The sequence below is a fragment of the Morone saxatilis genome, unplaced genomic scaffold (assembly GCF_004916995.1).
Source record: "Morone saxatilis isolate NCDOM2014 unplaced genomic scaffold, NCSU_SB_2.0 Contig16, whole genome shotgun sequence".
Taxonomy (NCBI): domain Eukaryota; kingdom Metazoa; phylum Chordata; class Actinopteri; family Moronidae; genus Morone; species Morone saxatilis.
This window is the reverse complement of record NW_023339718.1, coordinates 8,226,199-8,248,367: the sequence shown is the minus strand read 5'-3', so window position 1 is coordinate 8,248,367 and position 22,169 is coordinate 8,226,199. Positions and strand designations below refer to the sequence as shown.

General features: G+C 44.0%; 2 protein-coding genes across 2 annotated transcripts; both read right to left on the bottom strand.

Annotated features, from left to right (window-relative positions):
* Positions 1-340: 340 nt before the first annotated feature.
* On the bottom strand, positions 341-13,291 carry disp3 (dispatched RND transporter family member 3). The gene is made up of 21 exons (XM_035657721.1): positions 12,930-13,291; positions 7,836-8,840; positions 7,514-7,733; positions 7,286-7,422; positions 7,033-7,167; positions 6,405-6,565; positions 6,090-6,229; positions 5,878-5,969; positions 5,591-5,755; positions 5,065-5,226; positions 4,841-4,987; positions 4,613-4,749; positions 4,330-4,499; positions 4,110-4,240; positions 3,631-3,815; positions 3,391-3,517; positions 2,769-2,914; positions 2,509-2,668; positions 2,266-2,379; positions 1,983-2,155; positions 341-1,792 (listed from the first exon to the last, which is right to left on the bottom strand). Exons 2-21 carry the CDS (start codon positions 8,830-8,832, stop codon positions 1,436-1,438), a joined length of 4,056 nt encoding a protein of 1,351 aa, XP_035513614.1. The 5' UTR covers positions 8,833-8,840; positions 12,930-13,291; the 3' UTR covers positions 341-1,435.
* Positions 13,292-14,343: 1,052 nt separating this feature from the next.
* Positions 14,344-22,050, bottom strand: si:dkey-32e23.4 (dynamin-1-like protein). Its single transcript, XM_035658728.1, has 17 exons — positions 21,735-22,050; positions 20,779-20,905; positions 20,432-20,573; positions 19,870-19,916; positions 19,698-19,769; positions 19,516-19,602; positions 19,172-19,334; positions 18,528-18,648; positions 18,044-18,382; positions 17,542-17,662; positions 17,259-17,414; positions 17,077-17,166; positions 16,880-16,978; positions 16,562-16,678; positions 16,364-16,473; positions 16,076-16,235; positions 14,344-15,945 (listed from the first exon to the last, which is right to left on the bottom strand). Exons 2-17 carry the CDS (start codon positions 20,878-20,880, stop codon positions 15,889-15,891), a joined length of 1,983 nt encoding a protein of 660 aa, XP_035514621.1. The 5' UTR covers positions 20,881-20,905; positions 21,735-22,050; the 3' UTR covers positions 14,344-15,888.
* Between the last annotated feature and the right edge of the window lie 119 nt (positions 22,051-22,169).

Genomic DNA, 22,169 nt, shown 5'->3' with positions numbered 1-22,169 from the left:
TACTCAAAACACTTGTTTATATCTTCCTACTTTTGTTCCCATCACAATGAGCAGGAATGCCGCTGTATGTAGAACAACCTCCTTTTGTTTAATAACCAACATGAAACATTGATGCCCTGCAATTTAATGTAAAATCTGAGCCGATTCATATGAATAATTAATGACCGACTGGAGATTATGATGCTTTCTACTATAGCTCTGTGTGACTGTAAGCAAACTGTGACAGGTTCATCCTGCTCCGCTGCTCCGTTACATAACAATGCAGAAAAAAGCAGTGCTGAGCCTTCACTAAAGAAAAGACCAGAGGCTTTCTGCACCTGTTTTATTTGACATTCACAAATAACACACACACAAAACAGAAATATACTGCTCTTGTCGCAATTGAGTCGGTTGCTCTCCCTAACCATTATTGTGTTATGTGGTTTGACAAATGGCCCTCACCTTCACTGCAGGGCAGACTGGAGCCAGTGTCGATGGCTGCATGAGTGGTGCTCTGAATTGTGTGAGAGCAGAGGAGGGGGTAGAGTTGGTTACAGTGAGTGCCTAAAAGTGCGGTGGAGGGTGTGTGGAGGGTACACCTGAGGACCTGTCAAGAGGTCTCTTTCAATTGGTGCTGATGACAAAAATAGAGACCTTGAAGCAGTTTGAGATCTAAGATATAAACACGTGAAAGGGTCAGAAATCATATATTGTAAGCGTTGGTATACACAACTCTGAGTGAAGTGTGTGCTGGCAGCATCAGCTTAGTTCAGAATGTGAGAGCAACATACTCAAACATTTACATCGGACATTACATTTAACAAAACTGCACAGTATAAATTTGACTAGTAGAACTTTTAATCCAGCCACATTAGGACATCATAACCTTTGTTATAAATGTGGCTGAACACACATTCATTGTACAACTAAGAACCGTGAATCATGTGAACCAGTAACACTAATCTTTACAGACGTCAGAGTGCGGCGGTGTTCACAACAGTGGGTCACAGAACAGTCAGCGGCTCTTCACAACTCAATAAGTTACACTGATGAAAACTGTGACTCAGCCAGTGTTTCCCAATGATTACTCAATCGTCTCCACCTCTAGGCTGAAGGCGATATCAAATTAAAACAAATACCTAAGCTGAATCATCATGTCAGCTCAGAAAGGTCAACCCACTACAGTGAGTCACATAGTCATTTATACTATAGAAGAGGTACCCAATGGGTAATAATTACAGTCCACTGATCAATACAAGTGAAAAAAAAGGTGATGACAAAGAGCTTCTAAATATGGAGTAGATTCTGACATCTTTGTGCTGTAAAGTACAAGATCATTTACTGATCTGATATTCCTCCTGAGCTTGGAGGGAAATTGAGTGCTCACAGTTCTCATTTTTGCATACAGAGGAACTCCTCGGCCTGACATCAGAGTGAGATGGTGGACAGCTGTGTTTTATGTGCTGATTGATTGCCAGGCCAGTGTTCCCAGCTGTCCTCCCACCCAACACACAGCCGCTCCCAAGGCTGCAGCCGCCATCACGGCCAGGATGGCCTTCAGCACAGCGCCAGGGGGTCTGCTGAAACGGGCAGGGGCCATGGACGCCAACATGGCGACAGTCACGGTCAGGGTGAACAAAATGGATACGGCAGTGTTAATGGCCACTATTTGGCCAAACTTGGCAAAAGGCACAATAACACAGAAGAAGAGGGGGACTGTAGAGATCACCGTGGTGACGGCGCTGGACACTATGGCAACGCCCACATGGTTCACTGCCTCCAGGGTCCGCCTCTGCCTCTCGGCTGAAGGCTCCTGCAAACACAACGCAGTTTAGTAGGAGAAGCCGCTCCTCGTTATTCATGAGCCTTCAGGGTGCTTCTTGCCTAATTAAATTCCAAAATCTTACTCATTAGCTTGTTTTAGCATGCATGTAAAAAAAAAAAAAAGTGCGCCGTGGAAGTTTTTCTAATTGCTGCTGTGAAACAAATTTACACTCCCATACCGAGCTATGACCAGGCGTAGAGGGCATCGTCTCCCTAGCCAACAGGTATCCCTCCACCAGGTGCAGACAGTAATCCACTGAAGATCCCACAAGTATAGACAGAGAAATCGCTTCCACAGCTCCCATCTCCCAGCCCAGCCAATACATGACTGCCACCACCAGACAGATCACTCCTGTTGAGGGCCCAAAACTCGTAATTACACAGAAGATCCTGACCCAGGCCTGAATATTCAATTTTTAAAATGCAATTCTCAGTGTCACTTCCAAATATGCAATCTCTTACCCAGAATGGTTATGAGTACTGGCAGCAGCAGCAGAGGATGTGCAGTAAACACGGACACAGCTGCCACACAGATGGCCAGAGACAGCAGCAGACTCCAGAGGGCACTCTCCACACCTACAAACAGACCAGAGAGCAGTATATTATCAGATTTTTACATGCTGCTGCTCTCACTCACTCCTTACGATTAATCTCTCTTCAGTTAGCAGAAAAAACCACACCTCTTCGACATGCGCTCTCACTTGCCTATGATCTCCATGAAGATCTGCTTCCAGTGCTCGCAGGTCTGGAAACCCCGTTGCAGAGCGGAGGACTGCGGGAGGGAGGCGAGCTGCTCCTGGATGAAGTTCTCCCACTGAAGGAAGTCGGAATAGGTCTGAAAGGAGGATTTCCCCTTGTATGTGGTCTTGGGAGCAGGGGGGAGGTAGAGTGTTAGGCACGGTGAAGTGGAAATGTGTCGCTCTGTGATGCTGGGAGATGAAAAGCTGAAAGATGAAGGGACTTACAGACTCAAAGGCCATGGACAGCCAGCGGACCTTGCCTCCGTGCATTCCCACCGCTCCGTGGGAGAGCTGCCCTGGGAGCAGGTTGGGTTCAGGGAGAGAGTGACACTCAGGATGGAGCAGAGGCAGAATAGAAGACAGCTTGTTGCCTGGAGAGAACAGAAGAAACGACATCACCTTTTGCACACTTTCATTCTCTACAGGCAATTATTTTATTTCATGGATTACCTTCTTTTGGTTCAGGTTTTGCCATGTTTTTTGCAGTTGTAAAGCACTTAGCACTATATTACACTCAGTTGATTGATTATTTGGTTTATAAAATTGTAGAAAATTGTGAAAAACATCCATCAGAATCTCCCAAACCCCATGTTAGCATCTTGAGGTGGCCTGTTTTGTCCAGCCAACCATTCAAAACCTCAAAATATCCCATTTGCTATTAAAAATTAATAAGAAAAACAGCAAATATTCCCATTTGAAAAGTTGGAACCAGTGTATTTTTGAAACATTTGCTAAATAATGACTTTTTGGTGATCGAGTAATTAATCAATTAACTGTATCAGCCAGATAAGGCTAAATATTATTGTTTGATGATATTTTATGCAAAAATAAAACATTTGGGTGTTACCTGAAGGCAAACACTGTGCTCCTCCTGGCTTCACAAGTTGTCTGTTTGCACTAATAGCTTTACAGATCTTACAAAGACGTCCCATTTCCTGGAAAATATCAAAGTCTGGATCCAATATAATGCTGCCCTTTGGAGAGAATCAAACACCACATCAACCACATGAGAACATCATTAAAAAAATCTGGCTCTGCTTTATTCCTGCTGATTATTCAGATGTACTGACACAGGTGTGACCCTCACCATATCACCAATAACATGGTTGTCCCTGCGTTCCGTTCGGTTGACCCCCAAGATGCCAAACACAACAAAAACCATCGCCCCGGTGTCAACCAGAGGCCGCACTGCTGGGTGGCCACATGCACCGCCACTGCAAGGGTTGAAGCCAAACGTTTTGGATGGTTTCGTTTTGGCAGCAGATGAAGGATCTTTGAAAATAGAACAAGAAAAAAATCTCTAACTGGCATTTATTTATACAGTGTAAAAATATGTGCATGTGGAGTACTGTGGAAAAATCCTCCAGTGGGTTCAGAGAGTGCCACTTTAACAAGCTATATTTGAAAACGTCAGTGTTACTGCATTTTTCTCTATTTCTATGACAATGAGAATAAATGAAATAAATTAAAAAAACACATGCGGTGGGAAAATAGTTTTCCTGATGGGCTAATAAACTGTTTTTATGTTAATGATGTTTTCTGACACTGTGACACTAGCTCACTCACCACTGGGAAGAGGAGCATAAAAGGTCCCCTGTGTGGGTCCATCAGGCCCAGAACTGATGCTGCAGCCAGGTGGGGTGACACACACTCGGCTGGGATGAGGTCTCAGACGGCGCTGGGCAAAGTACAGTCTCCTGAGAGGAGAAAGCAGAGCTGAGATGACAGATTGTCCAGTCAACGACACGACAGTCGCTCTAACATGTTTCCTCATTTGTGTTTTCACCTGCTGTGCTGCTGGGGAGACGATGCTGCATAAAAGGAAAACTCTGGCGTCCAGCCATGACGGGGGTCACATGAGGTGGATGTGATCATCCAGCTGGGGTACGGGTGGTACACATGGGAAACACACACTGTCATTCTGGTGGTGTAATTGCTGCAGGGATGATTATAAGCCTATTCAGATGAAACAAGATTAGTTATAAGCCGCTTTAGTGGCACATATCACAGTTGGGAGACATAATGTTACAACTAATTATAAAAAATCATTGAGTTTTCTGCTCTCTAACCTGAAAGGATGACACCTCTTCATGATCTGTGCTGCACAACTTCCATGGGGAGGGAGTGCTGGTGTTAAGTGAGAAGCGGTAAAGGGTTGTAGAGGCTCCAAGGTCCAACTTTGATATGTACACTGTAAGTAAGGAGCCTAAAAAAACCGTACAGAGTGCAATATTTATAAATAGTGGAAGAGATTTTAAATAAGAAGGAAGAGGATTAAAATGTGCTGAACGTTTTACCTGTTTGGTTTGTGCCTGAATTTGGTTTTACTGAGCTCTGAGGAGCAGTGGAGGTCGTTGTGCTCGGGGTCTGCTGATGTGTAGAAAACTTAAATGCTGATGAGGAAGTGTGGGTGTACAAAGGATGAGGCTTTTCCATGAACACGCCTGCAAGACACGACATGCAATTCAGATGAATGTATTTAAGATCTCTCTGGTGGTTTCCATCACTGTCGCAGTCTCACCTGAGCACATAGGGCAGGAGATGCCTTGACCACTGAGGTTGCTCCTCAGAGCCAGCAGAGTCTGGAGGTTTGTGTCCCGGCGGAAAAGAAGGGGGGCGTGAGTGGCCGGCCTCAGGAGACAGCAGCACCCGGCAGATAAGAGCAGAACCAGGAGGAAGACACCTGGGCAGACAGGAAGACAATGATAAACAATGGCAGGAGAGGAGGGTCTGATGGAGTAGATAGAGCAGCTGAGGGACAGATCAGGAGCAAGGATCTATTACAAAAGGGAGGATGAATACTTCATGATAGGTGCTTGCTCTTCCTCTGATAGACTACATCCCCTCAGGCTGGACAGAGATTCCAGCATTACTTAAACAATTCTTACTTGAGCTGGATGTTATTCTCATTTCTAAGTCATAGATTAAGAGCTTGCCAAATAATATCTACGAAAACCAAATGGAAATCTCTCCCTTTGACATTTTAGAGTATAAACAGATCTGTGTCAAAATCCTTGTGATTTCTCAGAGTTTATTACAAATCTCACCTAGAACGGCTTTTCGACGCTCCACAGCTGGCTCTGCCACTAAATGCTTCAGGGCCCACTGGAGATTAGTGCTCACCACACCCACATGCTGCTGCCCCGGAGGGGACAGAGGTGTCTCCACTGACAGGGAAAGAATGGCTGCATCGCTGTCTGTGTCACAGGAGCCTGGCCGAGACAAAGAGAAGGGCTTAGTGGTGCCTGGACAGCAGCGTTTTACAGCCTGGACTCATTCCCTCTTCCAATTCACCCCCATCATTCATTTAATGCTAGGAAGATAATAATCTCACCTGGCTCCATCTCCACTGACAGAAGTGCCACATCATCATCCTCATCTGACAAAGGGCCGTGGCTCGCTGACAGGCCCGAAAACAGCTTCCAGCTTCAGAGGGAGAACGGAGTTTAGGGAGAGAGACAGCTGAAGGGATTACATCTCACCCGTGGTGTCGCACAGCATGCACAAATAACATCACACACAAAAGTAAGGAGGAAAACGCCTCACCAATTCAACCAGGCATGTTCCTGAGGCTCCACACACTCAGTCCAGACACACAGGGCGGCTGGCATCAGGACAGACACCCAAAGCCAGCAGCAGCTGACAATGAGTGCCATGAATAGGCCGAAGTCATGCACGGCTGGGATCTAAGTGTCAGTTAAACGAGGCACAGTGTGAAGGACCTTGAAACATTCAATTTGTGCTTATCGCATGAAAATGGCTGTCTGCTGAGAGAGGCACTTCTATTCATCCATAGCGGGGGAGTCATTTACACTTCCTGTACAGATCCCATTAACGGCTGCATTTCTCTTCTATGATTACCTGAGAGAAGGTGTTAGCAGCATAGGCAGCTGCAGTGGTGAACGAGGTGAGGAAAGTAGCTCGGCCAGCTGTTTTAATTGTGTAGATCATCCGTTGCCGCGGCTGACGCAGATGGGAAGCCTGTCTGAAGGTGCTGATGAACACGAATACATCATCCACCCCTGAGCAACAGTGAGAGAAGAAAAGAGCAGCTTTATTAAACATTAAAGTAAATGTACTGCAAAAATCTGTTTTTCCAACATTTAAAGAAATAGTTGACATTTTTGGGAATACATAAATAACTAAATAACTTTATTGCCAAGAGTTGGATGATAAGATTGAAATACAAAGCTACAACTAGCAGTGGCTGCTGGAGGATGCTGGTTTACAGGGGTTTATATGCTGGACTATTTTTTGGCCTGGTGCTGTTACTTCCTGTCTCCACTGGTTGCCTCATAGTGATGACAAGACTTCAGGAAAAAATAGCCTGCCACAAACCTCAGCGTAAAACCACAATGTATTGTATTTACAATTCCATTTGTGTACGGATTAAGCAAAGATTAATTTTTAATTTGTGAGCTTTAGAGATGCTGGGAGGTGGATTTTGTCACCGTTGCAGAAAGCCAATTAAAAATGTATTTTCCCTTACCTATACCGATAATGACAAATGCTGCAACTCCATTGAGGATGCCCAGGTACCTCACGCCAAACACAACATGGTACAAGAACAGAGCCATCAAGCAGCTCAGTCCGATGCTGGCGAGTCCGAAGAATGTGAGAAACACTGCAGAGAGAAAACAAGCAGCAGCTATTAAACATTCATATGCTACCAAATAAGTGACTCTGACACGGAGATATGTGCACACCAATGCAAGTGGAATAGAGAACAGGTCATACTGTACCGGAAAAGGAGGTAAGGACATAGACGAGCACAGTAATGCAGGCTCCACTGATGACAGCCAGCATCATATCATTGTGGAAGGTGTGTCTCACCTCATCATCAAACAGCTCTGTTCCCCCATAAAGCACCTTCACCTGGCTGGGACAAGGCAAGCAGATACAAGATAACATCAAATTTCAATTACAGTAACTGCAATAAATGGTTAATATTGCAGTCATTTTGTCCTGACCTGGTAGATTGCTTGGCCAGGATGTCTGCATACTGAACCACAAAGTTTTTGAAGCGAGATCTTTGCTCATCAGCTCGGTCCTGCAGGGAGTAGTAAGAAGGTAGAGGCGCTCCGAAGTGGATCTCACTGCGTAAGAGAGAGGAGGAGAGATGCTCAGGGGACAGACTCTCATCCACGTACCAGTAGAACTGTGGGTGGGTGATGGCCAGACTCAGAGAACCTGGGAATACATAGATGGCAAATCAGCACTGTTAGGAGAACTCAGGTAATACTTTCTGCTGAAAGCTGTTTTTTTTTGCCACTCTCTTCACTGTGAACTCACCTTGAATATCAGCGAGATCTGGGCCCATGCCATCATAGTATATCTTTCCTCCTCTCTCACTGGGGTAGAGGTAAGACAGGAGTGAGCTGGGTGGGGAGCAGTAAGACGGCCCCAGTGGCAGATCCCTCAACATCTCCAGAGGCTTCCAGCAGAACTGATGAAACTGTGGGTGCTGCATGAGCAGACGCTCCACGTGGTGAATCGTTTGCAGGCGTTCTGGGGTGAAGATGTTGCGGTCGCCCTTCCCTTGAGCCACAAACACCAGCTCGATCCTCCACAGAGCCTGGCTCTGCAAGTAATAGTTGGGAGTATACCTGCGCCTCCTAATGAGCGGCAAAGTGGAATTTCCATCCAATGATCTCTCCTCGTTCTCATCTGCTCTGTGATCTGAGTTCTTGTGCTTCTCTATTTCCTTCTGACCCAAATCAGGCTCTGTGCTTTTATCTCTGCCCGCTGCCGCTCCACTCTTCTGATCTTCTCCTGCATGTAAAGGCTCATTTTGTGGAGTATAGGACATCATACCCTCATTATCTGTCCTGTTGAACACTCTCTGTCTGCCCAGCCTCTCCAGCAGAAGCTCCCGCAGGGCCTCAGACTCGCTGTTATCTAAGTCTCGCCTGCGTCTGTCCCAGGACCCAAGCTGAGTCTTTACAGCAATGGCGAGGGCATCGAAGCGCTCGGCAGAGAAGTGACTGTGAACCTCAAAGGCACTGTAGGAGAGGTCTATGTCCAGAGGAGGGCAGTAGAGGAGCATGTAGGCAAACAGGGCGCACGGTAGCAGGACAACTACCCCTAAAACCATTCCACTGGCACAGGGCTGTGTGTACACCCACCCCACTGCTCTCCACAGCCCACACACCCCAGCCTCCCCAGAGAAACAGCTCTGTCCAGCTGCGTGTGCTACTCCATCTTCTTCCTCCTGCTCCTCCTCCTGCTCCTCCTCTTCCTCCCCTCCCCAGCTGGTTTGAAACAGCAGTGGCTCATCCTCCACATCCATGCTGGCACCTGTCAGGGACATATAACACCACTTGATCATTCCTCACTTAAAACACCACCCCTTTCTCTCTCCCCCCTGGGAAGGTGAGCACTAAATAGATGTTCCAACTACAAGGAGCTGACATAAGCATCAAAATGAAGGACAAGGTAACTTCCAGTTGCACTCAGCGGACAAGGATGTGAGAATTAAGTCTGTCCTTAAGAAGCTGTCCTCCATCAGCAGCTCACATGTAGGAAACTGGGGAGGGGAGACCTTTGTTTCTCAAGGTCTTATAAGAGAAAATGGTTCGTAGAGCTGCTTTAAGATGCTGATCACAAGAGCTTGGGGGTGAAACAGGCTAAAAGCTGTGATTTAATTCTTCTCTCTGTCAAGCCATTATCACCCAGAGAGAGTCTGTTGGTGGCTTTCTAAACATCAACAGTCAAAGTAACTGTGTCTGCTCTGCAGCAAATTAAATCATCTCACATGTCTAATTACTGACAAGAAGAGTGAGTAGGAGAGACAGTTGTGGGTTTATCTACTGTGATGGGCAGCCTTTGACTAATGAAGTCAATAGGTGCCACTTTTTTCCCACTCCTCTACACAAGATACTGCAGACAGTTTGCATTCAAGTGGCAGTGAGCCTGCTAACTGCAGCAATTTATCTATTCTCTTTATAACTGTGCTTTAAGGTCAGCCAGGTAAGATAGTGAATTTTGATTATGTGTAAAAGATAGCTGCGCTCAGCTTTATAGCTGAAGTGAAAATCAATCATGGAAAAAAAGAAGAATTTACAAATTATACCATTAAATCAAATAATTGTAAAAATGACTCCTCGTGTTAGAAAGAAAGAGACTCTGGAAAGACATCCCTGGAGCAAATTAACTGGAGTCTTGTTGATTTATGGGAATTTTGTTTGTGCTCTTACACCTGAATAAACCTTATTTCATGGTTGTGCTAGAGAAGAAAATGTGCTCATGTCTGTGTCAGAAAAGCACCTCGTGTGCGGCCACTGTGTCCACAAAGTCAGTTTCCAGTTCACTGATAATGGATGTGTTTCATAGCCACATCATTATCAGCCATAGCTTTAGTGTCTCTCACTCTCCGAGAGTTTTTAATGTTCTCAAATGTCCACAGGACTTACATATGCTAATGAGGTTTTATGCTGGATTTTCCCTTTTATGGAAGAGATAAGAAAGCCTGTTAAGTTGAAAGCCAAGAGCTCCGCTGTCTCTAATACTTTATGAAAAAAGGCCTATTTCGGGCTATTTTTTAATCTGTACAACACTTTCTTTTATTAATCACCATGTCAACGTACTGCACGGACAAGGACACCAGTGCACCTTTTAATGGGAAAGCAGCAGACCAGCATCTGCCTACGCAGTGTGAACATCAACTCTTTCAGAGGACAAATTCATTAATGGTGTTGGGAAAGTTCGGCTTTAAAGTATGAAAACAGAGAATGAAATACGCAATCTAAACAAAATCATGTTATTATCTTCAGTTACTTTTGGATCACAGTGCCTTATTTTTCTATAATAACAAGGAAAATAATAAGTTCCAATTTGCAGGCTGTAATTACTGGTTATCTTCATCATAAGCTGTTGTTTCAAAATGAGCACTCTCATGTTGTTTTCTGTAAGGCCATAATGCAAGCTGCGTTTTCCCCTTCAAATGCTTTTCTGTCCAAGTAATTTGACCAATTACATGACCAATCCTACATGAAAGCAATATGTGAGGTATACTTGTACAGTAAATTAAGTGGAGTACAGCTGTTAATTTTGCTAATTAGATTATTGTAATCCTGTTACATCTCATCTCTGCCTCTCCAGCTTGTTTTGACGATGGTGCTCTCATCAGCCAAAGATGAGAGGAGAGGCACGCAGACGAGCACAGAAATATGATGAGAGAAGTGGAATGGAGGAAAAGGGGGGGGGGGAGCCTTGGGAATGACTGAAGACACAGACACTACAGCTGTCACCCTTCAAACAAACGACCAGCACCTTAGAAATCTGGGAAAAGAAATTGTACTTTTCTGCTGTTTAATATTCATGGGAAAGAAAAATCTACATCGGCACAACTCCACAGCTCCATTTCTGTGTCCGTTTCAACATCAAAACAGGCTGATTAGTGGTGCAGATGTCAAAGTCTGACAGTCTGAGGAACTCATTAGAGACTGATATGCAGACTCAGTGCCTATTAGACATTAAGGCAGAGCCCTGTGCTTCATGCTAACCCCCTATCACCTACTGTGTACCTTGCAACAGACAATGCTGTCAGAATCAGAATCTGGTTTATTGCCAAGTAAGTTTTTACACACAAGGAATTTCCCTGTCTGTTGCAAGGTTGCAGGTACAGTGGGGGAAATATAACTACAGTGATGAACAGCCTCAGGGACGCATCCTTTCTCTCTTCTTGATGAGTGGGACGCTTCTTTGCATCCAAGAACATTGCACCTCATGTACAATAATTATGAGCGGTGTACAGCTGCAAAGCACTGCGAGCAGCGCAGAGCCTGCTATAACTAATGTGTTTACAAGCTTCCAGAATTGTTCATTCAAGATTAGGCGTACACAGTCGATTCATACCCATTCCAGGTGTGGATTAAAAATAGAGTGCAATTTGGCATCCTGCTTTCTGTATTTATCGGAATAAAAGCCGTCTCCCATATGGCTCGGTCTATATTAAAGTTCTAAAAAAAAGTGATTCTTCATCTATAACATGTTTTAGACTCAAAATCGAGACTGATAAATACACTGAGGCCTGAAATGTACATCTATTTGGAGCTTTTGAGGTATGAAATCTTGTATTCATCTTTTTTAAGACGAACCTGCTATTGTATTATGTATGCTGCGTGACTGTGTATTGGATACACTTGCCTTCCCCTCACACAAAACTCAATTTTGAACTTTCTGTGCAGCTTTTTTATTGAATCTTTTTTAAACAAGTGCCACCCAGCTGGCCACGCTGTACCTGCCTGCTTATTTTAAGTACAGCAGCTGCATTTGATGGACTGTGTTGTGTGGCAGAGAGCTATATTTGGGCTTTCTTCTGTGTCGTGTTTAGCGAGTTGTGAGCAAAAGAGGAGGGTGAACCTTGAGCTCCACTAGACCAGATTTTCCATATGTATTTTTATTTTTTTCCTCCAATAAAGACGTGGATAAACCGACTATCAGCATTTTCACCCTCCACCACATTTCTGGATTGTGTCTGGTAGGTGAGGCGGGAGCTCTGTGCAATCCCAGCCTGCTGTGAGCCTGAACCTCTCACCTATAATCATCTCTCCCCTCCCTCCTTTTGCTCACCGTGCCTCACTCTCCTGCCCTTTCTCTCCCTTTAATTTTTTCTGCTCCTTCTCTATGGCTCTATCTTGTCCACAAAGGTGAGAAATTTGTAACCTTCATTACTGACAGCAGCTAAAAATAACTCCATCCTCCTCAGTTTATCTCCTCTCCATCTCATCCAATATGGATATCACATGCTTCCTCCTGCCCCACACACATTCATCCTGGTGTAAACTCAGCCAGCATACCACCTTATTTAAAGGGGCATTTATTTCAGCAATAGTGCCTCTATGAATATATTCCTTATGCATGAGCACTCAGCAGTATGTTTACTGCGGACGTGCCTTCTATTCTTTACACACTGTGAATCCGGAGTCAAGTAAAACTCTCGAGATCCATTTGCTCCCAACAACGGTGTTCATTTTCTTATTGTCGATGAATTCATGCTCGCACTGAAGGAAGCTCAAAGCTCTGTGCACATTGCGTGAAGCATCTTGGGGCTTTACCATGCAATTCCTCTCACTCTCCTGAAAATAAGCCCCATACTACAGTGAGTCTAGTTTCTTTTCCTGGCAGCATATAAACAACAAATGCAAACACACAATGAAGCCTATTTCTCCAAACTTATCTGTTTCAGAGTTACTCTGATGAATAATGCTTGTACTTCAAGCTGCCTGCGAGCTCGGTGTCCAAGCATTTTAGAGAATTGTTTGACTTTTTTATTAATTCTCCAGATAACTGCCTTCGGTCATTTATATTTTTGTCAATAAATCAGCCAAAAAACAAAAGCATCCCTATCAAAGCAAACGTCTGCAACACTGAGGAGACTCTTACCTGAGGCTGATGAGACGAGAATTACAGGTGAAGCGTTCAGGCCTACTGGGTCCACTTGTAATGTGCTGAACTTGTGCTCTGCAATTTCATCCCGTCCATGCTCTGGTGTGGGGAAAGAAAATGATTTACTGCTTTATTGTCATAGTTAATAACTCATCACGAGAGACACCAAGGGAACCCTCACAAGAGATTGACACACAAAAATCTACTTCCCTCCCCACACACACTCTAAAGGAATCCTCTAATCTAAGCAGTTAATAATGTGTTGTTTTCCTCTCCTTTTACGCTCCCTGGTCCTTTCCCTCTTTCGTGCACCCTCCCCTCCTCTCTTACCCGGTTGTCCAGGAGACAGAGTCAAGTGAGAGACATTTCTTCCCAGAAGCTCCTCTCTCTCCCGTGGCTTTGTTCAGCTTGCTCTGCTGACTGGCTCACCAGAGGAGGAGAGAAAAGGAGGGGGATGCAGCCCAAAAACCTCTGTAAACCTCTGGTGAAGGCAGGAGAGCCTGAAGGTATTTTAGAAATGAATGAAAATGGGTTTTGGACTGGTTCCCCTTAAATTCAGTGGGTTTAATGTCACCAAAATCATGCAGCTGTAATGATGTTGCAGTAGAGCCCCCTCTCTTGCTGTCAGAGTTGGTATGGTCTAGTCTAGTCTCAGTTGGTGGGGAGGTGGGGTGTGTTATAAGAGGGCGATCAGAATAACTGGCTACAGTGGGAGACAAAGTGCAGGCAATTTAAAATAATCACCTGAAGTAAGAGTTTATTAGCTTTGGTAATTTTCCTTATCGAGCACGGTGCTCTCACAACAGATGAAAGTTGTGCAGCCTTTGTTGTACCTGAATTTGACTGCTGTGTTCCACTAATACTTTGTGGGAATTGTGAATTCAGCACTGATTTGACTTGTCCTTTCTCCAGTGCCCTCGCTCACTCTCATCTAACATTAATGATCAGCTCTCCACTCCTACTGCCACATTCAACTCATCTATCACCTCACTTCTCAGCCTCTGTTCCGGTTTAACTTAGATTGCCTTGACAACAAAAGGTAATAATCCATCATCTAAATGGGAGTGGATAACTCTGAAGTGAAGTTTCACCTTTTGTAGCTCTTTCATAGAGCAGTGTGAGACACAAAAGAAAACCGGTTTGAGGTCCCGTGCTCATGTCACGGTTTGTATGTGTGTGTGTGGGCACCCTTCAGAATACTTTGTCTTCGTCCTGTTGGTGCACCTGTGACAGGCCCCTCTGACCAAACAGACTTTTTCAGTCACTTGAGATCAATAAAGTGAAGCGAGTGAGTCTAATCACATCTATTGCTGCGGCACTGTGAGAGACAAACAAACAGATCGCATGAAAACTGATCAATTGTTGTAATTGCACGTCATCAATAACACCCAGACAGACTCTGTACAGTGTCCTTTGTTAGGGTTTAATGAGTCCCTCCAATCTCAACAGACTTCATTCGGTAAACACGTATCACATATTGGCAGGCAAGAACTCAGAGGCAGTTGACGCATGATAATAATATACAATTAAATAATACAAAATATACATTAATCATTCATGGTCATTCATACACACATGCATACTGAACACACACATGCAAACTCACACAAGGCTTTCAGAAAGACAGACTGTTTGCTCCCTGATCACACAGAGTTCAGAAACTGTTTGATGGTCCCGTTAAGGCAGGTCTTCCTGAAAAAAGCTAAATTTTTAGGATATTCTTTTTTTGGGGGCTATTAGAGGAGATTCGCGCTAATAGCTACTCGGGGGAGGACTGACTGAACAACAACCTCAGTTAGGAATAGATGGGAACGGTCGAATAATCTTTCACATCAAGCAATGTTACACAATGAAATGATTATTGGCACAGAAGCAAATGGCCCTGGCTAACTTAAGATATAATTTGGGAATAAACTGCATGCAGGAGCTATCCACCAGTATCTTATACTTAGGGCAATATCCTTACTAATGCCTTATTTATCTCTCTGTACTATTAACAGTGGAAACCATTGAATTGGTTGCATGAGGAGAGGCTACAGAACATTACAGTCCTACCACCTACCCTACCCATATAGCATAATCTCCTGGCTATTCTTAGATATATAATTAATTCCTGTTTTCTAAATACTATAGTATACATACACATACTAACTGAACAGAGGAAGATATATGTTTGGTCTCTTTGTTTATAACTACACGTAAAACAAGAAAGTCAGTGAAACAGTTAATAATATAAATGGGCTGATATGTAAGTGCGACTGGAAAATAAACCTGATATTGATTAGCTCTACGGAGCTGGAAAAACAATCTGCATCCTGTAATTCCTGTAAATGAGTGTGGTCTGTCTTCAGTGTTGCATTGCAGTCAGAATTGATTGAGTTGGATTTTCACTTCATTTGTATGTCTGGAGCTCCAACAAAGGGGATTACAGTTGGAACACATCTAATCTAATGTAATTTTAGCACCTGCTGAAGAGGCTCAGAGGAAGCCCACTTTTTGGAAACTGTACATTGTGAACACATTTTGATCAAAAACACACCCCGGAGAACAACTTAAATACTCCACATATAATTTACATTTTACATTTACAGCAACAATTTAATGACCCAACAAACATTTTGTCACAAAAAAGATTTTGTTCGCAGCTTTGTCTTTCTTTTTGCAACTTTGCAATAACACTTTCGGCCTGAGTGTTTAATTAATTTCAGTCACGACACAACGTTCACAGTGAAAAGCAACAGCCCCAGTGTATTGGTCAGGGCGACAGCTGACGAGAAAAAGTTGATCTAAATGTGCTATGGTCATTGGTCCATGAGAAAACAGTGGTACTGCCACACATAGACAATACACACACAGACACTCTCACACACACAATTGCTCTCTGTGCTGTAAACTCACATACACTCTCATACTCTCAAAGATGTCCTATGACAAGGGAATTGTTTGTTTCCTCTGGCTACCACAGATGAGTCTCCCGAATCTCAGAGATGATGTTATTTGCTTTTTTAAGCGCCTGAAAAGGGAAAAAAGAAAAAAGGGCGGTTAAATCACTAGCCTTAAAGTAGTAGATTAAAGAAAATGGGGACTTACTTCCCTTGATGCTCAAAACCTATTCAGAGAACAAAAGCAGCAGCCAATTTTACCTCAAGCATTTGAGCAACCTCAGTCCGCTGCTGTGCCGTGTCCTGTGACTCAATGAGCAGCTCCTGCAGCAGTGGCTGTTTGTAAAGTTGACCCACCAGCTCACTCTGCAGATGCTCTTTCACAAAGTTCACCAGGAAGTGCATCACTGTCTTGGGCACACTGCGGACACACAGCCCCGAGACAAAGTTAGATAATCTGTGTCAATAACAACAGAGCTCAACCATAGCAAAAGAAAAGGAAATGGGGGAGAATGTGTGCCCTCCAGGTCTCTGGAATTCCAGACGAACCTGTCTTGGATGCTTTTGCGGACAATGAGGAAGTAGCACTTGATGAGGCGCTGGATGACCTCACAGTCCCTCTGTTCCCTCGCACTCAGCTTGCGGGATACGGGCACCGCCTGGCAAAGAGGGTCAAAGTACAATGTTGACAGCCTGCGATGTATTCACTACTAAGTATTTTGTCGCACTGCTAATCCCACCACTCACTGTGTCGAGAAGGTTAATGGCCTGGCCTTTGCTGGGGCTGCCAAAGCTTGCAGCCGGGGCTTTCTCTTCCGCAACCTTCTCATTCTTCCAACGCTTCCCTCCATCAAGGGCCTCTGCCTGACAGTGAGAAATCAGAAGAAGTCAGAGGGTCAAAGCAATTTTGGCTCAGCCTGGAATTTCACTACAAACTTTGAAAGGGGCTGTACTGTTTGGATGTGAAACTTTATGATTAAGGCTTTACAGAACACAACTTCTGCTGTTTACCCTAGCAGAATAAATGATAAATGGTAGTAGCTGCTGTAAGGTGTAAATAACTACCTGCTGACTGTTGACAGATGCTGAGACCTGCGCTGCATCCGTGAAGTCTGGATGTTTTGTGTTGATGTAGGCAAGCTCTATTGATACCAAATTGTGTACCTAGGTGGAAAATGTAGGGAAAAATACTTGTTAATGGGACTTGGCTTTTAGTTATTATAATCAGAATGAAAGATCATCTTAGCTAAGCTGTGGATTACCATTTCATTAGTAATCGGCAGGCGCTTCCTCAGTAATCCAGTCACCACTTCCACAATGGAATCGTGCAGTTTGGGGAATCGCAGAAGCTCCTAGCAAACACAAAGACTTTCTTTCTTAGCACAGTGCTGTCATAATTAATGCTACTCTGTTCTAGTGAGTCAATCAACATGTTTTGGCTAACCTGTGTGCTATAGGAGGAGCAGTGCTGGATGATCCTCTGCAGCTCTTCATGAACAAGCTCCACACAGCGCAGACTGGGTTCTTCCAGCCGCTTAATTTGCCGCTTCACCAATAACTCAAAGGACACCTCGGGCACAAAAAGTGCTGGCCGCGGACCCTGCAGGGCAAATCACACACACACGCACACACAAGCTCTATTATTTACTCACTATTGCTCCGAAGGAGAGTACTAGATTAGAATTTGGATTAAACTAATTACACAAATATAAGTAATGTAAGCTGACCGTAGCATTGCGGATCGCAGTGAGGATATCAAGCTCAGTCAGTCCTCCCAGGGGGTCAATGGACTGCAAAGTGCGGCCAAAGGTCTCATGGAATATGTAACAGATCCGAGCACCCCCACAGCTGTAGAAGAGATGGGTTCAGCTGTGACACCAAGGCAGTTTCTCAGTGCTGTGTGTCAGCAATGTTAATCGCACAAAAATTGAATGCAGTCAACCAAAAAAGGTCAATGTTTGCTCACTACATATTTACAGGAATTAATTGCTTGGTAAGAGGCTGTAGTGACGAAGGTGCCAAGAGAAGATGCTGATACCACTTTAATTTACAGAATTACATCCCCCCAAGGACATTACCCTCGTGGCGTACATTGTGAACCAATGTAAAAAATAAAATGCTGAGTTCTACAACAAAAGTACTAAATTAAATGACAAAAAAGGCTGTTTTCATCATAAAAGCATCTGCTATTCAATAAAGATCCTACTGCTGTAGTGAGGTCAGACTCACAGCTCTGAGGTCTGGATGTATCTGGCTGTTCCCTCGATGGTGTTGCAGTAATCGCTGGCGAACTTGGTGACAATCTGCAGCAGGGTGGCACTGTGGTCTTCTACTGGTTGGCCATAGCTGTTGAGCCGTGTCTGGTACTGGGCACTCAGCACGGTCACTCGGGTTTTGAGGTCTGGCAGGCAATCCCGGATGTGGTGCATGAGCAGCCTGCTGAGAGTTTTGGCCAGATAGCGTGAGCCGGCGCGGGAGGCGAGCGAGGGGTAGTGGCGCTGAAGGAAAGCCTGTTCATCCCTCATTGAGTCCTCCAGGCTCTTCTGGGTATTGATGTCATGCTGGCTCCTAGGAGGATCACCATTAGGGAGAGAGAAGGAGTGTAGTCAGATGATATGGGGAATAAGGACAACTTGGCACCGTGCTGTATTGTGAAGCTAAAAACATTGTTAACTGGCTAAAATAAAATGATCAGCAGTTCATTATTGCAAACCTGTTAACCACCCCGATAATCCCAAGTCTGACTGGAATGACTCGACCCAGGAGGACCTCCAGAGCATCGGTCCCTGCATCCATCAAGTCCAGCTTACTGACCACCAGTAGTGTTCGACGTCCTAACAGGCACACAAACAAAGATTGATTATATATTTTTAAGATCTCCCAATTTAGGTTTTAATGATTTCTGTTGAGAAAGACAGGAGGAAAGTGTATAGTAGGACATCATAGAAGATAACAAAGAAGCAGGTCTCTGATGGGACAGGACTGAGGCCAGCAGGAGAACACTAGCACACTGGCACACTATCAAAGTATACAACAGGCAGTTTAAGGCCACACTGCCAACCTCCCAGGCAAATACTACAGGTAGATTCTCATCATTTATCAATCTATTCTTCAGAGTGCACAATGATAGCAACATCAATTCTCTAAGCAACTGTAAACTGTCAGGATGCTGTTAATAGTAAAGACTGGCAGCTCCAATAGCCTGAAATGACTTCAGTACGATGTGTTCTTCATGCATATTTTAATCATTTTAAATGCATTTCCAATTGAAGCATATTATGTAATAAGCATCGATGGAGAGGAAAGAAAATGGAAATGAAATCTGAGGAAGAGGCGCCTGTGTACAAAATGTCCTACCATCTGGATCAACCTCACGAGCCAATTTCAGTGCATCAGAGGTGGCCAAGTCAGAGTTGGCAGGGGACACTGCGAGGATGAGGGAGTTTGGATTGGAGATGAAGGACAAGATCATCTCTTGTACTTGAGCTTCGATGTCCTCTGGCTGGTCCCCAACAGGAACCTGAGGCAACAACAGTGAACAGTGAGCAGCGAGCGTTACTGTAAGCACAGCACAGATGGGGTGCTGCTGTGAATCTGTGATGATTGCAGATATGCAAAGCAATCACCATTAATCATGATCTACCGCCATTATATCTGTACACATGAAACAAAATTAACATTCCTTAAGTGGCTGAGTTTACCTTAGTAATTCCAGGTAAATCAACCAGGGTGAGATTAAGGACCTTGGGGGAGAAAATCTTCAAATATATGGGCTCCGTAGTGATTCCCTGGAGGGTACGAAAAAAGGAAAGAAAATCATGAATGCAGTGTAAAAAGCTAAATTTAAGGCATCACTGATTTTACATCGATGCTTTCTTTTCACCTTGTTGTCACCAGAACTGCGTTCAGTCTCTGCCTCGACTTCCCGGCGAATCTCCTGAAAATCTGTGAAGATCTGTCAAAAAAGGTGAGAGAATGATGCATCAACTAAGCGCAGCACATTATACAGAACAAAAGCATAACACACGTCACTTGAATCTTTCAGATAAATGTACCTGGTTCTTGCAGTGCAGAAATGTACCCCACTCTTCAGCTTTGACACCTGAACAAACAGAAGAATGAGTGTGAGTAATTTTACGAAGCTGTTTTAAACAGTGAAATTTACAGCTTGAGGAGAAATAATGAACGCTGAAAGGATTACAATGGACTTATAACATGCTTGTCTTGACAGATGAAGTTCAGAACAAACAAACAAAATGTATGAGAGGAGAGGCTAAACAAAGACAGGCCCATGCAAACCAAATATACAGAGACCTGGGTAGCTGTTTTGGGCATTTTGTGTTACCCCATTGCCTGAAAAAGTAGTGAATAAGAAGAGGAAGAAAGACTGAATGTTAGCAAAGAGACACCAAGGCTCTAAAATGAGTAGCTTGCAGTTCAAACAGTGAGTGATAGTGCCATGCCTAAGTGCTAACCACACATAAACTACTTCAAGCAGACTCCATGTTTAGACAGAAATAACAAACCTGCTGTCCTTCTTTAATATGATGATATTTAGTATACCATAACTTAAAACTTGGTTATTATTAATTAAAATATAAAGAAATGTGTAGGTACCGCTCTCGTTCTTTAGTCTCTCCTGCAGAGGGGAAACATTAATAAGTTGCAACACGAGGGGTCGTCTTGTGACTATTCCTGATCCCCGAGGCAAGAAATCCCGTCCGACCAGGCTCTCCAACACAGAGCTCTTTCCACTGCTCTGTTATGGCACACAAAGAAAGCAATTCAGCAATGTTTCTAGCAGCACTGATAAAGTCTAGTTTATAACAATGCATCATTTTTGATCAGATCAGAAACTCAAATCAGAGACCTTACAGGTTTAGTAACTGTAGTGAAGTGCAGGCAAGGGTTACAGGTAATGGTTAAGTTCATGTGTTTAAATTGTGCGTTTTTTCCTGCCTGACCTGAGATCCGACCACGACAATCTGAGGCAGCTGTATGATCTCTGCACCCACTGTGAGAAAGACCTCCTGCAGCCGGTTGATGGTGGGGATTAGAGTCTCCATCCTTCCAATAGACTGGGTTCACGCACTAAATTGGTGAAACAGAACAAACATAATAAAGAACAGCAAAGTAACCCAGGTGACGTTTAATCATACTGAGGAAAATGTTGTTCTTTCTCTTGTTCTTTGGGCGGCAGTAGCTCAGTGTGGAGGGACTTGGCTTGGGAACCGGAGGGTCGCCGGTTCAAGTCCCAGCTGGACTGGACACTGGAGTGGTGCCAGTTTCACATCCTGTGCACTTGCCGAGTCCGAGCAAGGCAACATAACCCCAAGCGCTCTCATGGGGGCGCTGTTAACGTGGCTCTCCCTGTTTGCATGTCCACAAGTGCATGAAAGTGTGTATTTCAGCCTGTGTGTGTGTGTGTGTGTAAAAAAAAAAGTGAAAAGAACAATTTCCCCTCGGGGATTAATAAAGTATATATTCTTCTTCTTCTTCTCGAGTCAAGTTGGCAACAAAAAAACAATGTGTTGAATAAATGAAAGTGTAGCTGATAAATATAAACAATAAATAAGCTACAGTTGTGCCCAGGAGAAGACTTTGTTAAAGGGGAAGTGGTCCTGATGAGAGGGCTGTAACCCTCGAGCATCATCAGACCAACACTGCGCCCAATGCTCTCGGATTACACATCAAAGGAGGATTTTAAATTGGCTATTAGTTATCAATCACGACACTGAGCTAATGTCTAAGTTGCATGGAAAAAAAACCATGCAACGTTAGTCCAAAGGCTCAATATTACAAGCTAATCTAAAAAAGCTAAAGCTAATGGGTAAATGCAGGAAGTGAAGGAGAAGTGCTAGCTCAATGCTAACGCTAGCCTGGAAAACCTGCACCAACCGATGCTTCATCGTGAACTTACCGATGTTTAACAAACGATATCCGTCCTTATCCGGTGTGTCTGTCTTGCATAGTTTTCGGGGGAAACGGTGAGCGTCAAAAACATTTCATTTCATCCAAATTGTCCAAAATTAGCAGCAGAAGACACAACCGTCACTTTACTACATAGGCGTTATCCGCGTTACTCTACCTCAATCTGATTGGTCGAAAGAATCTAAATCAGCAGCGTCACCGTTACCTGATTGGTCCACGCGTAAAATACGTGTTTGGTCCCGCCCTCTGATGTCCTACTATAAAACACATTTTATTTTTAATATTTAACCACTTCTTCTTTTTATTCTGAATAGGACTAAAATCCCTTCCCAGTCGAGGCATTGTTCTCGACTTTTTTAACTTCACATAAAATATCAACATACAACAGGAAACAGTAAAACAATAGCTTTGTCGTTTTGTTTTT

What these genes read in the sequence shown, in the direction of transcription:
- disp3 (XM_035657721.1), bottom strand. Translation starts at nt 8,832, where the DNA reads ATGGATGTGGAGGATGAGCCACTGCTGTTTCAAACCAGCTGGGGAGGG. An exon ending in TTATGCTCCTCTTCCCAGTG is followed by an intron (nt 3,816 to 4,109) that starts GTGAGTGAGCTA and finishes CTATTTTCAAAG; the next exon opens with ATCCTTCATCTGCTGCCAAA. An exon ending in ACCATGTTATTGGTGATATG is followed by an intron (nt 3,518 to 3,630) that starts GTGAGGGTCACA and finishes TTCTCTCCAAAG; the next exon opens with GGCAGCATTATATTGGATCC.
- si:dkey-32e23.4 (XM_035658728.1), bottom strand. Translation starts at nt 20,880, where the DNA reads ATGGAGACTCTAATCCCCACCATCAACCGGCTGCAGGAGGTCTTTCTC. An exon ending in GAGACTAAAGAACGAGAGCG is followed by an intron (nt 19,917 to 20,431) that starts GTACCTACACAT and finishes CTGTTTGTTCAG; the next exon opens with GTGTCAAAGCTGAAGAGTGG. An exon ending in AGGTTGCTCAAATGCTTGAG is followed by an intron (nt 15,946 to 16,075) that starts GTAAAATTGGCT and finishes TTCCCTTTTCAG; the next exon opens with GCGCTTAAAAAAGCAAATAA.